Genomic DNA, 17,607 nt, shown 5'->3' on the forward strand with positions numbered 1-17,607 from the left:
CTACTGAAGGCTATTGTTTACATTTTGCTTGTAGTTAATGCACTTTGGGAGTCCTAATTAAATTTAGGGTTTGCCTGTTAGGAAAGATGTTCGCAAATCTCTGATCTATATTACACTACAGTATTATAGTCATGGAAAATTGGTTTAAAGTTGTGAAAAAGTTTTGAAATGTAATTGTAAGTTAAGCGTGGGAAGAACTTCCCTTGCCTCAGAAAATCTCCCAATAGTACAACAATGTGTTCATATTAAGGAATGTAAATACAGATAATTATCTATTAATGTTAATATTACTAGTAATAATTAAGCAGAATTGTATATATGCTATATCCCCTGTAGAAGTTTTATCAGTGACAATGCAAACATTTGTTGAACAAATGTAACACAATTGTCCCACCTGCCTGACCACGTTGAAGTAGAATGTTTTTAATTGCGAAGAAATTTGAAGCGTGTAAATGTAAACATGTAATTTAGCTACAACCAAACATAGTCCGCTTCACCAAAGAATTGCTATCGCAAAAGTCAAAACAGGACCAAGAAAGAAACAGTAACGTCTTCCCTGGAAATGATAACAAAGCCCACAGGTGTAGCGGTTGGATATGAATGCATAGGAAGCACCAGCAGCGTAAGTGGTGCTGAATGACCAACTCAGTTTGACACCTTGAAAAGAACATTCAGTTGGTAAAGGTAATGCAAAGTCAAAGCTGACAGATTAGCAGATCAAGAGCACAGTGTCACTTGAATTGCCTGCCTGAGTTAGAGAAGTTATATTATTACTTGTTTTTTAGTAAATGTTAATACAGGTGTTGGGCTCTGTTTTGATCGCTGTCTGTAGGCAGAATGGATGAATCAGCCAAAGCAGGAGCTGGGAGCAAATCAATAGTAACCCCCCCCCCCAACACCTCAAAGTCCAACACCAACTGCACCATGGGGTAGTTTGAGTTAGGATTAGCCTCTGTCTAGACACTGTCTGGGAATATTGCAATTAGTTAGTATAAGGCCCACCATACAACCAAACCTATGTCCAAACAAGACCATTTTTTGGTACACTTATGGATTGGATTTTTTCATTTTTATCAGATAACGAGGGATTTATGATCTATTGAAGAAGAACTGTAGTAGAACTTTATTTCTGTGCACAAACTCAAAACCATTATTCTGAATGAGGGAGCAGCTAATATTGAGGAAAAAGTAAGATTAGTGATTAGAAGACAGGGCAGAGCTTGATCATGTTAGGAAGCAGACATTTGTTTTAGCATTACCACTGAGGAGCAGATGATCATTAGGACACACAATATTGAAAATTGGGGCATGGAAGATTGTCAGTTTGAGCAAATAATTACTTGCTGTCCTTCTAGTAATTTGTTGTGACACCATGACACCATGCATGTGACTGAAAGAGACCTAATTTTAGTGTAATTTGCCACCATATAAAAAAATCAGTGAATCTTAAAACTGATCTTGTAAGGTGTCTATGTAGAGCAGCGAATCCCTGTGTAAATAGTGTTTAATTTAATATCTCTCTCTGCCAAGTCCTATTATTGTACGGCTGTGACGACCTGAATCCCTTAACAGACTCACAGGGTATCTAATTGGTATCTAATCTAATCAATTTAGCGAGTGTGAGAGTTCCGGCAAAGTACAATGGCTATCCTTCACAGTGAATGTGATACGCCTCCAGATCATGGCTTTTGTCAGGCGGTCAACAGAGTGTAAGCAAACATAGCAGTAATATTATATCCAGGAGGAATCTAACTAAGATCACATTTAAGGCCTCTGTTTTTATGTATTTACACAGGTATAACTTAATTGGTTGTTTTAAGTGGTTGAATTTATATATTTTTGAGGCCTCATAAGTTGCATCAATTGAAAATACAACTAAACTGTAGACAAAGTGTTGACAGGCAAGAAGTACAAATCTCAACATGATGGGAGTAAATTAGCACATTTTACTCCAATATTCTTATCATATGGAGATATAACTGGGGCTGTGCCTGCTTTACAGGTTCTAATCATGATTTCTCATTGCAGCACACAATGCATGTATCCTAATGAAATGGACATTTTATCCATAAGCACAAAGGCTAGAGGATGCAGTGTTGGTTTTGGTGAAGATCTAGTTATCTACCTTGAGCATTAACACTGATCTCAAAGTCCTATAGTGAAATCCCCATTTGTTCACAGTATTTAAGTTCAGTGTTTCACTAACACAGTAGCTAGCTGTTGGACATTGCCATTCTCCTTGGAGGTGTATGCTCTCCTCCACAAAGGGTGTGATAACTCAAACATCAGTCAGTTGAGCCAACCGGTGCACATCCCTTTACCTCGTGGCTCCTGCCTTACAGCTTGTCTGTATGCATGTTTCTGCTGGGGGCGACGGACCTTTCCCCCAGAAGGCTTTCATACCCTGCTTTGTATGTACGTGTGCATAGGCTGACATCTTCAACAGTACTTGGAGCTGCTGGTGCATTAGGGCATATCTGTCTTCTGAGAAGAGGGCACCACAGGCACCGTCATCCCACTGGCCATTTACTGAGCAGCAGAGGGGAGACGGACAGAAATAGATAGATGCTCTGACTGAATTATGTCTTCAGTTCCTGCACCTTGTGACTGTATTTCCTCTTTGTAGTAGCACTGATATATAGTTGATACATAGTTAGGCCTTCAACGCGTGTGACAAGGTTTGACAATACAAATTGCTCAATGACCTGCTGTCCATTCCGTTAGGATGGTATTATTTTCTAAACCAATGACATTGAGTGCTACCTTAGTGTAGTCTGACAACGGATTGTGCACAGAGCAAAGAAGACATAACTTGTTGGTGAGGTGCTGGTAGGTGGATTTTTGTTATCTTTGGACAGCTGTTTCCCCCTGCTTCTTTATGCTAAGCTAAGCTAATCGTTTATTGGCTCTAGCTTGTGTATTTCTCAAAATGTCGCACTATTCCTTTAAACCAAGCAGAGTGTTGTGGCTGTGTAGGCCTTTATGCAAGAAAAATGGAGTGAAGGAAATAGGAAGGGAGCAGCACAGCAATTGAGGGAAGTGACTGATCTCCTTCATTTCCAGAAGCAAGGATGGGATCATTTATTGATCTGGACATTTCATTAAGTGTCAGTGTGAAGTGTCACATCAGGTGACAAACGGCTGTCTTCCTTTCATGACCTCGAAGACCCCGAGGCCCTGTGTCACCATGACAGTCTGCCTGGCTCCCTTCGTCTCCTACAGCATTTCCCATGTTGTCTCCTGTTTTCTTCTCAGCCCTTCTTTTGCATACTTTCTTACTCCATAGTTAAAACTCCAAAGGCAAATGTGGTGCTACTGCTGCTCAGTTGATTTTTCAGTGTGGAGTGATATTTACAAATGGAATGAAGGCATATAATATGGGGGGAAAAAACCCAAATGAAAAGGAACAGACACATATCCGAATATGTATAAAACTATTGCAGTTAAAGTCAAAGCTGAGTTGATACTTGAGATAAACTGACTTTTACCCCTGAGCTGAATCGAAGTCATTTAAAATTTAGCTGGGCTTGATGCTGGACTGATAAATAGTCTTCATTTTACCTCCACCTGTGCTTAGAATTTTAGATGTAGAATTTGATATTACTAGCTCAGCAGAGCAAAGGCATCATATAAAAAAAAAAAAAAATCATTATTTATACATGGCCATCATTTACTTTATATTAACCTTTAAAAGGGTTCTTCTCTTGACTTGTGTTTTGGTCCCAGAGTGGGTATTCTATTTTTATTTTTTTTTCTGTGCATATTTCTAAAGGCAAAATTTAAATTATTCATTTAGTTTAAGTCATCAGGAACCACTGAATTGGAATTTGGATATGGATGGATTTGGAACAGTCATGGCAGGGGATATACAGCCTTTGTGCTGTGTTAATTACAGCTCAGTGGAATGATTCACACAGAACGGAAAAAAAGGGCTGAAATCCCCAGGGAGGGATATAGTTGAAAAATATGTTTTTTAAAATCAAGTTCTTATTGCTAATGCTTAGAACAGCAAAACCAGAGCAGTGTCAGAATTCAGTTTCTTTACTGTGAATACGGTTGCATTAAGTCTTTTCCTTTAGTAAAACATGCCCTTTTTTGCTTTTAAGTAATTTAATGCAAGCACAGGTAGATCATATATAATGATGGCATTCTCATACCAAAACGTTGATGCCCTCAAAAAAATGCATTCCGGACAGTCTTACAATGTAACTTTAACTTTTCATTAAAGGTTTACCATTAGGTTTGGTCAATTATGTGATAAAGCAGTATTTTGTAGTCTTCTGTGCAATGTTGTCTGTCACCTGCCTGTTGGTTAATAACAGTTAAGCTATGACAGCTGTTCCTCTTTGTCAGTGCAGTTAATCTGCTTGGCATGGATATGAGACAATTCTTTAACTAATAATTCTATAAGACTATCTTGACTTATTATTATAAACACAGCAGTCTTTTGTCATTGGACAAAAAAAGGACAATTCACCTATGTGAATTTTGATTATACTTCAGTTATAAAAGAGTTACTGACAGAAAACTATGTCTAAAAGTACACATATACAGAAGTTGATAGAAAGTTTGGTAAGAAATAACTTAAAGCCAGTTTTACCTCAACTATAAAAATCACCACACTTAATGAACGACAAGAATTTCAGTTATTTAAAACAACTGAACGTGGTTAGGGGGAAAAAGCATCCCAGTCTGTCTGTGTAAAACCATAAAAAAGTGAGTTCTTTATTTTAAGATTGTGACACAACTCCTAAGCTCCTCCCGCTCAGTCGCAGGTGATGAGAGCAGGGTGGATCAATACTTCATTAATGTTACAAGATTGAGGCCCCAACTCCAGTCGATTCCAATGAAACAGGGTGACAAAAAGCAGAGTTTGAATGCTGGGTTGTGCCTGTGACCATGTACACAGTTGGGGTCTGCATCTGAGAAACTGCACTTATATATTGTATGTGTGCTGGAGCACGCACAAAGCCTGTTGGTTACAGTGAACTGGAGGCGCAGCGGATCAGCAGTCCAGTATGATCATCACCAGATAAGAGTTGGATTTGTTCCATAGCTGTTTAATTAGCATTAGCATTTTATATAGCCTACTGTATGTCACAGAGCTTGATAGGGTGGTAATTACTTGTTTGTAGCATGCAGCACGCATGTATGGAAGCATTTGCATTTGTTACGTTTCTCTAGTCATTTATGTAGGTTTTTACTTAATTTTTTATGTTGCACCACGTTAATATATTCATTCCTTACAGAACTATTTACATAATGTTTGTTAATTATTTTCTGTAACAATATTTCAATACATTTATATAATAGTTTGAATCCACCTTTACCCATGAACCAACTTAATCACATTGCATTCGTATATTGGCTCTCTCATATATACGCTGTTCCATGTCTCGTTTTTTTTTTTCCCCCTTACTCAAATTTGAAAGTCTAATATTTTTCAATTCAGAGTCTTGTTGTAAGTCTTCCTTCATCTCTGCTTCAAGTCTAAGCTGAGATCTATAGCTGTCATTCTGTGACTAATGTGAATCTCAAATCAATTGGACACTGCTGCTACTAATACCCACACCATAGTCCCATATGGATTTTAAATTACACATGTGAACACACACACAAAAAAACATTTGTATATTCACTTATTTTCGGTGGCACTTGTTTTCCTTTGGTCCCAAAACGTCGTAATATATTTTCCAGCATGACTGTACTACCCCAGTGTCGGCCCAGTGTCCTAAATGTGAATTCATAGAGAATTAGAGAGCAAGCATTCTCCGGAGACAAGGCAAAATGTTGTTCATTGCCATGGAAATGCACACGCCCCTACACACACACACACACACACACACACACACACACACACACACACACACACACACACTCAACAATAAGGAGGTAAGTAGGTTGGTTAGTAAACAACAGAACTGAGTTTTTAATTGCTATATGTGTCATGATTTTAGCTTTCACATTCTCACACTAATTGCAGCTGTTGCATTAATTGTTCCTCACATCATTGAGAGTGATAAGATCATAATTTTGGACATACACCTTTAACTATGCAGGGTTTTATTCATTCTTTTTACAATGTTTTTCATGTTTAGGTCCTAATGTCGACAGGACACAACTGCAACATTGTTGCCTCAGGCAAATGCCCATTTTAAAATATAGGCCATCACTGAGGACCTGGAGGACTGACATCAGATATACAATTTGTAAATGGACAATGTGTGTGCCAATAGATAGGGGAGTTGGTCACAATGAGATGATTACTTTTCAGTTAAGTGTAGAGAGTATCTGAGTGGTTTGGTGGGTATATAGGATGTTTGATGCCTTCATTTTAGATTATATTTTTACTGTGTGCTCTGGGCTGGTTCAACATTTTGGAAAAAATATTTAGGACCAGTTTCCTGGCAACCAGCAGAGATTTACAGATTAAACAAATGAGATACAACATGTTAATTAGTGATCTTTAGAGGTGCTTGTAGGTGAATTTTGTTTGGACAGAGCCAGGCTAGCTGTTTCCCCGTTTTCAGTCTTTGTGCTAAGCTAAGCTATGTAGCTTCATATGTACCGTACAGACATGACAGCAGTATCAATCCTCTCATCTAATTCTTGGCAAGAAAGCAAACAAGCATGTTTCCTAAACTGTCAAACGTTTCTTTTTAAAAAGGGAACCTTTTTCCCATGTAAACTTTAAAGGTTAATCAGTCCAATATGTTTGTCCTTTTACATAATTCAGACAAAGTGAATGGATTAAGAGTCTAAACAGTAGCGGATTCGAGTGATTGCCTAGATTTGTTTAACTAGCTTTGAGGTATACAGTAAGTATGAGTTAACACTGATGATAGCGTGGCATTGAGCCCACAGACCTATCATACCAATCTATCTGAGATGGATACACTTGTCTTTATGGGCCTGCGTGTCTCGAGAGCCTATAAAAGTAATAAATAGCCTACACCATACTGCATAATGTTATGGGCACGGGGTGCTTCAAAGTTTCCATGGATGGCCCTGCTATAAACTGTACATTGAAATGTATCAGGATTATACTGATAAGGCAGTACATCTGTCTGGCCATGTATACCTGTGGAATGTAAAACTTGTAATATTTTACACTGTATAAAACTGAGAGGTTTTATTCTATAGATTATATAAATTATTTCCTTCCTTTGTCCTCCCTTCAGTACTGCATGTTACTTTCTGTTGGTGAGCTGTGATCTGATTACTCAATAATAGGAATTATTAAATAAAGAAATCAGCAAATCAGAGGCACTGATTCACAATTCCACCCGAAGGCATTGCCAGAATATCCCACTGAATTGTCTATCAGTGTCACTGGACTGATTTATTTATTTAATACTTGCTGGTACGGCAGTTTGGGTACTCGTCTCCTGGGGCGTTTTGGTCTCAAAAGCTGTATTTGTCTGTGTGCACGCACACGCACACACACACACACACACACACACACTTTTCTGATATGTATGTTTCATGGCAGCTTGAAATATTTCTGCTACTGTATGAATCTTGTATGGGTTAGGTGCTTTTAATTATTACAAAGTGCTCTGGTTCTCTCTTCCCTCCCCCATCAGCATATCATCCCTCTGTGGTTGGCTGTTCATGCTCTAACAATTTTCATGCATTATTAAAGAGCTGACTATGACGAGTCATTTGTTGCCATTCTGTCTCACCTTTTCCTCCCTCAGGAGCACGCTTCATAGCTCTGATGGTGATAGCTGACCCCATCGAGACCTCTTTCACAAGGTTGTGGATAGTTTGTTTTGGTTTGTGTGTGTAAAAAAAAAAAAGAAAAAAAAAGACTGTAGATGTATAATTAAAAAAAAATGGTGGTCAAAATTGAGCATTCAAGATGAGGAAAAGATATGTTGACACATACAAAGAAGTGTTATTAATGGGATGCCATCATTCAGAAATATCCATTCCTAGCAGGTTTTCGTCATCTTTGTTGTTGCTCTCCTTCTCCTTCTCTGGTCCCCCACTTACAGCCGAGCAGCTATCCCATGTGCCAGTCATGCCTGGAGAAGAATGCCACTCTCTGCCTGTGCCATAGCTTACCCTACAGCTGTCTCCTCCTGCCAGATTAGATCGGGAGGAACCAAAAACAAAAAGCTGCATCCCACCTTAAAACTTACTCTGCCAGCAGCCCCTGTACCCACTTGAGAGAGAGGCTCTATGACAAACTGGGCATGATGGCCAGTGGTCAGGCTGCCGATCACTGCAGCACGCCTTGGCAGGGGGAATGTGTCTCATTGTGTCTTTGGCTTCTTCTACAGGGGAATACTGTATATCGTTTTTGTTTTTCCTAAATACCAGTCTATGTAGATATTTGCAGAATATTTGTGGTAGATGGTAGTCCTTTTCTGTGTTGCGCTGTTATTGTCCTGTGCATGCAGAATGCTAGTTGCTCTGTATCGGTATCCATTAGTCCCCTAGCGTGATGACATACCAGACAGCCAGAGAAAAGCTTGAACACTTTATAAAGTGTAGAAATATTGTAACATGAGAGTGCAGTGAAAATTGTAAGTTGAGGTAAAATTATAATGCTGGATGCTTTGGTACCCTGGCAAGCAGTTGACAAAGATTCTTTGTAGTCCTTTAGATATAGATTAATATCTTGTTTTTGTAAGGTGTTTTCAATAAGTAATCTTTTGAAATGTCCTTGGAAGTGTGTGTGATAAGATATCATAAACACATGTGAATTGCTGTTTGTTACAATAATTGTACTGCATTAGCTGGCACCAAGCATACTCCATTCCCCTCTGGGTTGTCTGGCGTGCTGGCTGTGGCTGACAGGAAATGCGTGGCTGGTCATTAAGAGGGTCTCTAGAGAACACAGTTACTAAAGAGAAAGGTCCTCAGCCCAAGTAGGCACTGGTTGACTATTTATCCCCTTTTTGTCATGTTTATGTGGAGACAAAACTTTCAGTTAGTGGGATTGTTTTTCTTTTCTTGCTGTTCCCTGAACAAGTACTTAACATCAAGTTTCACCTTCTACCTTCATCTAACCTTCGAGTTTGCGTATTCATATCTTTATAGGGAATGTGGTGCAGATACAGATGATGCGAAATAGACCTTCTGTTGTATTAAGGCTTTGCTCAAAACATAGGGAGTATACTGTACAGTATGATCTCTGCTGAATAACATAGTACTGCTTTAGCTTCCACTTTGGCAGATTTAGATCATTCCAGTGGCCCTTGACAGATTTATAATGGCCAAGACTTTTAATGAGTCCATTGTGATCTAGTGTCCATATCTGCATCTGAGCTCATTTACACACGTACACACAAATGTGGGACCTTTTTCAAATGATCTTTTTCCTTTTTGAGATAGTTATTTTGTGAAAGGATGACTTTTTTTTTTTTTTTTATCCTGGCGAATTATGCAGTGTCAAAAACTGTCTGATGTGACTCAACCGATGAGTCCTTTTTTGTGCCAAGACCCCAAAGGGTTTCTTTGGGGTTAGGGTGTGCTCACTGGCAGGTCATGGTAATGCCACTCATTGTCATGTTCAGACGCTTGTATCCCTAGGAAACTGACTTGTGGTGGTCCCTATGTTTTTCTATTCCACTCTCTCTTTCTGTGTCTGCTTTTCTCTCTGACTTTGTTGCTCTGGTATGTATCTCAGTGTCTGCTTGGGAAAAGCAGTAAATGAAAGCAAATGTCTTGAAGTTTCACTGTATTTAGCATTCTTACTTGCTTGTTGTGACACTTTTACTGCACTCTCACAGAGCAGGCTTTGGTTTTCCTTGTCCTCTTAAAACCCCAAACACCATCTGTTGTCATTAGTGTCCAACATCCATGATGTAGCAGGGCTGCTGTCTCTGTCTGCCTCTCTCTTGCAATTTTTGTTACCCACTGCCTGGTACTCTTTGTATTTAAATCTGTTTTTCTATTCTATAGTATCTTTTCAAAGAGGGAATTGTGAGAAAATGTGCTTTGACTGCAATTAAAGACTTAAAATCGTGGATTACTTTCGGTTGTTTAACATTGGAGTTAAGTTGTGTATTTTTGCATTGCCATGCCTCATCCTGCTTTGCCTCTTATCCTCCCCGACCTAGAATAGCCTTTTTGCCTCAGAGAAATGTTTGGACAGATATGCACATGTCCAATCATGTACTCAGTGTAATGGGCATTTGTCATGAAGTGGATCTAATCTTTTCCCCCTGTTAAGAGGGTGGTAATTTTAGTTACTTGAGAAGTATGGCAGGTGTGTTTAAGGGCTGTGTATTAACTTTTTAAGTTTAAGAATGATTCAAATGTTAATAGGAATCAGCTGCCTGAACAGCCTGACATTTTTGTAGTTTGTCGTAATTATTATGAATGTTTTGTACTTGTTTGAATTAAAAAAGTTTCCTCATCTTTCTCTTTCCTCTCTCCATCACAGATCACATAAAACGGAAGATTCGGCGGCGGCCATCTTGGGGGCGGGGCATAATCCGTAAGAAGAAGATCTATAGGAAAGGAACAGAGGAGGAGGAGGAGGAGGAGCCTGAGGCAGAAGTGGAAGCTGCAGGGCCCAGTGACTCATGTTTGACACAGGATGAGGAATCATCTTGTGATACCACAGGTCCACAGCCCAATGGCCACCATCCCCATGTATCCTCCACAGAGGAGGAGAGCTCCAATGAGCCCCCTGTTGCAGCTCCTGCTGAACCTCCAGATGCCAGTGAAGCCCAAGAAGAGCCTACAGCTAAGGAGGAGCCCACAGCCAAAGAGGCAGAGTCTGAGAACACAGAGGAACACACTGAGCTGCAGTGCCTTGGTGGCACTTCTCAGCCCAAGGAAGACGGGGATAGCCAGGCCAAGCAGGCGGACATCCAGCCTTTGATTGAAACGTCCGAGTCTTCAGATGCTGAAGCCCAGCCTAAGCACACAGAGGGTCTCCTAGTGTCACAAGTGGACTGTGTGAATGGAAATGAGTCAATGGACAGCCTAGACTCTCAGATCCTCAAGAGGAGCGGTGAGGCTGAGAATAGGACTCCCCAGAGCACGGCTGAGGGCTCTAATAAGCCAGAACAGGAAGAGCACAAAGACAAAAATGAGAGCAAACTAACTCAGGAGCACCCTCCCCAGGATGGAAGGGCAGTAACAGAAGATGTTGAGGAAGATCAAGATAAAGAAGGTATAAAGCTAGACTAAAGTTTTATGTGAGCCAGCTTTATTAGCACAATTGTGAAAGTAACTTCATTTGCTTAGTGCTGGATGCATGGTGTATTTCAAGTAATGTTTTGCTGTTAGATGGGCCGGGCAATTTCACCTGTGACCCAAAACTCACCGTCACTTGCTAATATTTGGACAAGCTATCAGTCAGCTAGATGTTGTTTTTGTTTGTTTTTTCAATAGTTGATGCTCGTAGTGTGAACTGCATCTGAAGGGACTTTTTAAGTGAGAAGAGAAACTTGCAAGTTCTCAGCTACTTGTTTTGGTCTCTTCATTTTACTTGCTAATCATTTGATTTTTACAGCAGAGAATTAAGAAAGTTAACAAAGTCTGCAAATTTTTACACATCCAGTCAGTGCTTTGCCCACCACTTAATTATGATGACAACTTACTTTTTTGATTATCATCCATCTCTTCTGATTTGCACTCAGTTTAGGTTTTAAAAGAAGAGAGGGCATGAATAATGCAAGATAAGTCATACAGAATATAAAAATGCTTTCCCCTGTCTTAGCAGACAGTATATTTCCATGGAGAACATTTTTCTTCCTTTGCCATGAGCCATAATGCCCTTTCTATTAGTGTATAGTATTTGAGTCAGAGATAAGCAAATAAGTTTAACGGTTTGATTATGGGCCTGTGGTTTGGCTTGTGATGAGAAGAGGCCAGCTGGAAGTCTGAGGTAATGGTGCTGCTAGAATATGGAGAAGCCATTAGAAGATGGCACGATAAGGCAACAGAACACAGACAAACTGTGGCACCTTAAACAATAGACAACTAAGCTGCTCCACCCCCACTCTCATTACAAGCTGAGCCAGGCCTTTTGTTTCCATCAAAGCATTTCTTGAGCACTGTTATAAATGGACAGGAAAGAGGCCAGATGTGAAATATTGTGCCCTTAGTAACTGCTGGTAGCTTTAAATAGATTGTCTTCGCAAACTTAATCTTATAGCCATGGCAGTAGGAATTTATTTTCTTTGAAACTATCCAGTTTGTTCTTTTTAGTGTCAGGACAAAAACCAAAAGAGGTCTCAAATATAGTATATCCATTCATATTAGATTGTTTTTTTATTACTATCACACTGCATTGATTATTTATAACCCTGACTGGTAATCCTTCTTTCATCAGTAATCCTTGTATCTTTTCATAGGGGGTTCCAAAGCCAGGAAATGCAAGAGGACCCTGTCTGAGCAGCTGAAGGGATCTGCTGAAAGGACAGAGGAAGAGCCACAACCAGTCCCTCCCCGACCTCCAGTAGTGGTCGACCACCAGCGACTTTTGGTAAACTTTTCTATTTTGCCCGTTAGTGGTGTATTGGTACATGAAATCCTCGGCCTGAAGGCTACTGTGCATTTTGGGGTCATGGTTCGACATGTTTTCAGTACAGTATGGAAACTAAAGAAAGCACAGGGGTACATCATAAAGTGGCCAAATTCTATTTTGCTGCTTTAGTGTCATGGCTTACTGGGACACTTGAATGGAATGGAGCCATCATTAATGTTATTTGTAACGTTTGTGTTTTTCCTACTATGACAAGTGAATGCAAGAATTAAATAATCTATAAAATTTTGTATTGCAAGAAAAGCAGAAAGTGCCCACACAGTTTCACAAGAGACCTGACAAAAATCCACAAGGATAAAAATGTCTCTTTTGTAGACATGATGGCTGCTATTTGAGCCAATTTGAATGTGGAAGCACTTTAAAGCCTTTTTATAGTGTTTTCAATATTTTGAATATGAAACGTATTGATCTTTTCATTTTTTTAATTCAACGTAAACCCTTTATCCTGTTTCAGGACTGTGAAATAGAAATGTGATAGATGGCAATTTATATACAAATTCCCTCTGAAATGGGATTTGTTTTAGACCTTGAGATTTTCAAACTGATTGTTGTACATCTGTCCATTGTCTTGTCATTTGTCATTTTTGTTGTGTTACGGCAGCGTTTGTTGACATGGTTGTTGGCATTTTTAATTAAAAATGCACCCAGAAATCTGCATCAAAGCTTGAGGACACTAGTCGCAGGGGACCACATTCACTGTTGCTCAAACAGGTTAACAAAAACCCTCATAGCCTCTCTACATTATCTAACCTCTTACAACCCACCCAGCATCTGGCATTTTAAAGCCCCAGTCCGTGCCCCATCACCATCTTGCTCGATTCTACACGGTCATCATTCTAATTCAGACCATGAAGGACGTAGCAGCTGGGGTGATTTGGCATTTTGCACTGCCTGGATTGAAGATTTAACAGGTACTGTGGTCTGTATCAAAGCAATGATCTGGTAACAGGAAGATGAACATTCTGAAGGGGAAAACACGGTCACACAAAATGTCCACGGTCAGTTGTAATGATTCCAAAAATAATTAAAGTAAATAATTAAGCAAAATGCATTATGTAGCTACAGAGAATCTTGGAGACAGAACACTCTGATTTCTTATATATAAAGTACTAAGGCTATAAAGAGGGTAGATAGTTTTCAGCAAATATAAACAGCCCCACATCCCACCAGTACATAAGAAATTGTTGAAAAATAGACTTATTGGTTGCAACAGAGGCAGCTGTGGCAAACTGTCACATTTTGCAACTGACTAATTAGACTGTGATTATGGAAAAGAGGAGCTATAATCTCAAAATGTTACCAATATGCTTTTGTTTTTGTCTTATTTAAGTTCATACGGGTGCTTATTTAAATGTTGTTGACAGTGTGGGTTTTTTGAGTGTTTCCTCCTCCCCTCTGTAAAAAGAAACAGCTGTTGTTCATTTCTATACTCTAGACTGGTCACTTATTGCTTCCTATGGACTGTTGAATCACGTTTTGTGTACAGACGTTAATATGCAAAAGCAGCAACGAGCCCTCCGTTTGAATGGTGTTGAAAATGGCATTGACAATCATACTCGGCTTTGGCCTGCTCCCCTTTGAAGGCTAACCTTTCATGTTATCTTTAGTGAGCCAGCAGAGGTAGCTAGACCCGCTCTCCCATTTTCTTCCTGGCATGTCCTCTCAAATGCAATGCATGGTGCTCATCTCAGAAACCTTCTGTATTTGGCATTAATCCATCCCTTTGTCCTCCATCCTTTCTTTAGCTTCCAAACATAGAAAAGGTTAAACCAAATTAGTATCTGGATAATTAGAAGTCTTCCAACATTTTAAAGGTGCCTAAAAGGCAGCACATACACTGAAAGTTTTATGTGGAATGGGACTTAAGGTATGGAGAGTGGGGAAACTCAATCATGGGTGAACAGCCTTAAGCTTCCTCCAGTGTGGAGCTGATGCTGTCACACTGCCCTTCTCAGATGGATAACTCTTATCCCTCCTTTTCATTCACCCTATGGTCATGCCACTGTCTCTCTCCCCTTTTCTTCCTTCAACTATCAATTTTGTATCCCTGCTATCTGAACATGGAGGGAGCCAATTACAGTGGCAGCCCCTTTTCACATCTCTCAATCAACAGGTGTTGTTCCTGCAACATTTGAAGGATACATGGTTATGACTCAAACATGAGCTTCTCTCTGCCTCACTAGATCCGCCAACTTGTCCCTGGATGTGTTCAAGTAACAAAGAGCATGTGAAGCAGCCCCGCGGTACTTTGCACAGTCACGCTAGGGTCCCACCTAATACCCCAAGTGTAAATTGGAGCCTCGGCTCAGTGGGCTCCCCTGACAGCACTTCTCGCTGATCGGGTGGGGGTTGCTTGGTTTTAGGGCTCTGTGTAGTGTAATTGATGTAAAAGAAGTGTTCCTCTGACATGCGCTCACTTCTTTCCTCCATGCTCCGAAGTGACATCCAGCTATCAAGCCATTATCTAGTGGCTTTTACCCATGTCCCCTGGGCATGATGGTGGATGGTGGGTTACGCATCTTGTCTTGCCAAACCTGACTCCATCTTTCAAATGGATTGACAGGCTTTTTAGTTGGCCTGATCTTAGTGCTTCAACTTTGCTGCCCCAATGAACAGCCACACACAGAACTAATCTGGAGGTTTATTTGTTAGTAGGGGGAAGAAGGGAGATATCTTAAAGAAACAGATCGTGAAAAGAGGGCACTGTGAATAATTGCTTTTTCATCCCCGGCTTACGGAACAAATTGAATATCCGGTGCGCAGGATGAGAGTCACCATTTAAGCAGATATTTGCTGGCAGGGCTGGGACTGGCATGCTGCCTGATGTGTATTAGGGCCCGCAGTGAGTGGTGTACTGTTCCTTCTCCCTTCCTTTCAGTCGAATTCATTGCAGAGGGCTCATTATTTCTGACTTTTAACTTGATAGAAGAAGCTCCGAAATCTCTCTGGAATTAAATACCATCAGAGTGTTATGAGTTTGTTCACAGACCCTATACTCAAAGCCCTGCAGGGCAGAGATATAAATTAGTATTAGTATTATTTCAGTATTTACATCGCTTTTCAAAGCCACAGCACAGATAATTTGATCTGATTCACTTAGTAAAATCAAGTTCTGTTATTGCTAGTTTCACTGAAATGATGCTTGATGATGCCTGGATCAAAATGAATTCCTCAGCATGGATAAATGGGTCCTGAGGCTTGTTTCTCTTACTACTCCAAAATGTCTCTTATACTCAGCTGTTTTCTTTCATCAATAATCAGACACTTGTCCACAGATGGACTGGAAGAAGTGCTACTGAGGATTGCAGATGAGAATTCAGTAACAAGAAATCCAATCTGGCCCAGCAATTTTTCCTCCATTTTACTGAGAACACACAGTTTATCGTCTGCTCTGCTGTTTTCTTTAGCAGCTGCCTAGAAAGACGTAGTGTTTCTAGTTGCTGGCACAGTATGGAGTCTTTTGGCTTGGTGCTTAGCTATTACACCATGTCAGGATTTCCTGTTTTAGAGAAGCCTGTCCACAGAAATGGCCCCATTTCATCTTCATTCATTTTTAGTACTAATAACAGTGGGGGGCCCTCTGGCGAAGTAGCCATTCCAAATGTCTGTTCAAGAGAACAGCTTAATAGTAGTGCTGGACCAGCGTTTGATTGTCAATAAAAATAGATAGCGTTTGAAATGCTTCTTTTATTTTCATTCATTCCCACTGATGGCCTTGACAGTGTGGCTATTTGCATGTAATTGCACTCTCATAGCTGTGCCTCTTGGCCATGCATGTGCAGGCCAGTTGTGTCAGTAGCTCAGACAACATAAACATACAAATGTCTTGTATTTTCTTTATATTCTATAGTAGTTTGCCCTCTTGCCAAGCCTTTCAGGTGTTATATTACACCCTTTTGCAGTTCTCACACCTCATGCATCCCACTCAACCCTTGGTTTATATATACTGAAGTGTTAGATTGTGAGTATTTTTTAAATGCTGGGCTTTGCTTTTTTCAACCCTGGCAAGTATAATACTAGCCAATGGTATTGGTCTGCCACTGGAAGCAAAAGCATTGTATAGCATTTGGAAACATGCTGTAGCGGCTGGAGGAAATACAATACTATTAGGATGCTATTACATTTGTTAGTTAATAGCCATGGTGGGAATCTAAGTCAGGATGAAATTTAAAAAAGCAACAGAACTGTGGATGAAGTATTACAAACATTACTCTCTGGCCTGTTCGTGTCTTACATTTGCTTCTAGATTACCAATTAAACCACAAACTGTGTGTAACGAATATAAAAGACGGCTCCTGTCAACAGATTTTATATACAGCCCCATCACCTGATGGCTTAAAATCTCTTGATGATACATGTTTGTATTTTCTGAAAAGATATTTTCATAATGTATAAGGAACAGTCAGAAATGCTTAGTGCTTTGGTCAGCAGATTTCACTGTTTAACACCCTTCCATCCCCAATACACATACACACATGTAAAGGACATTGCATCGATTAACCTTTTATTTCCCTTGAGGTTTAACCATAGCTCGTCAATAGCCTGTCCTTTTCCATAACCTTGACCTAGTCCTAACTTTTTTCTGTATTAATTTTATTGCCTTTGGGTTTGCCTTCAGTGCGTTTATTAAAAAAAAAAACACATCTGCATTAGGTGATTCAGGTGTATGTGGAGGTGTGTTTGGGGTTATTTGTGTAAAGTCAGTTTCTCCTCCTTTTATTGCCAAGTGATATTGGATCTCGGCTGTCTTGAATCTATAAAATATTCAAATTCTTTCCTGTAGCCTACTTACCAAACATTAAAAAAAAATTCTCCCCAAACCCTGTTACTGAAAACAGGAGAGTAAAGGTTGCTCCATCATTTTCACATGTCTCATTATTCATTATTCTTACCTTGGCAAAAATATAATATAAATATAAAAATAAATAGTAAGATCTGTGGCAATGATTACTCTCCGATCGGACAGTGTGGCACAATGCGACAGTGATGCATTTTAATCTCTAATATTTGGAGTCAATTTGGCCTAAGCTGTGACTACATAAATGACATTGCTGACACACTTACATAATGCCATGATGGCAGAGCAGGATTGA

General features: G+C 39.8%; 1 protein-coding gene across 1 annotated transcript in view; it reads left to right on the forward strand.

Moving 5' to 3' along the window:
• The window catches only part of atad2b (ATPase family AAA domain containing 2B), a 58,629-nt gene that overhangs the window by 30,809 nt on the left and 10,213 nt on the right, over positions 1–17,607 (forward strand). Inside the window, exons 25-26 of the mRNA XM_070925629.1 lie at positions 10,400–11,137; positions 12,324–12,454. Of these exons, the coding sequence (XP_070781730.1) occupies positions 10,400–11,137; positions 12,324–12,454 (869 nt within the window). The remainder of the gene's footprint in view (positions 1–10,399; positions 11,138–12,323; positions 12,455–17,607) is intronic.

Source organism: Enoplosus armatus, chromosome 19 (assembly GCF_043641665.1).
Source record: "Enoplosus armatus isolate fEnoArm2 chromosome 19, fEnoArm2.hap1, whole genome shotgun sequence".
NCBI classification, from domain to species: Eukaryota; Metazoa; Chordata; class Actinopteri; order Centrarchiformes; family Enoplosidae; genus Enoplosus; species Enoplosus armatus.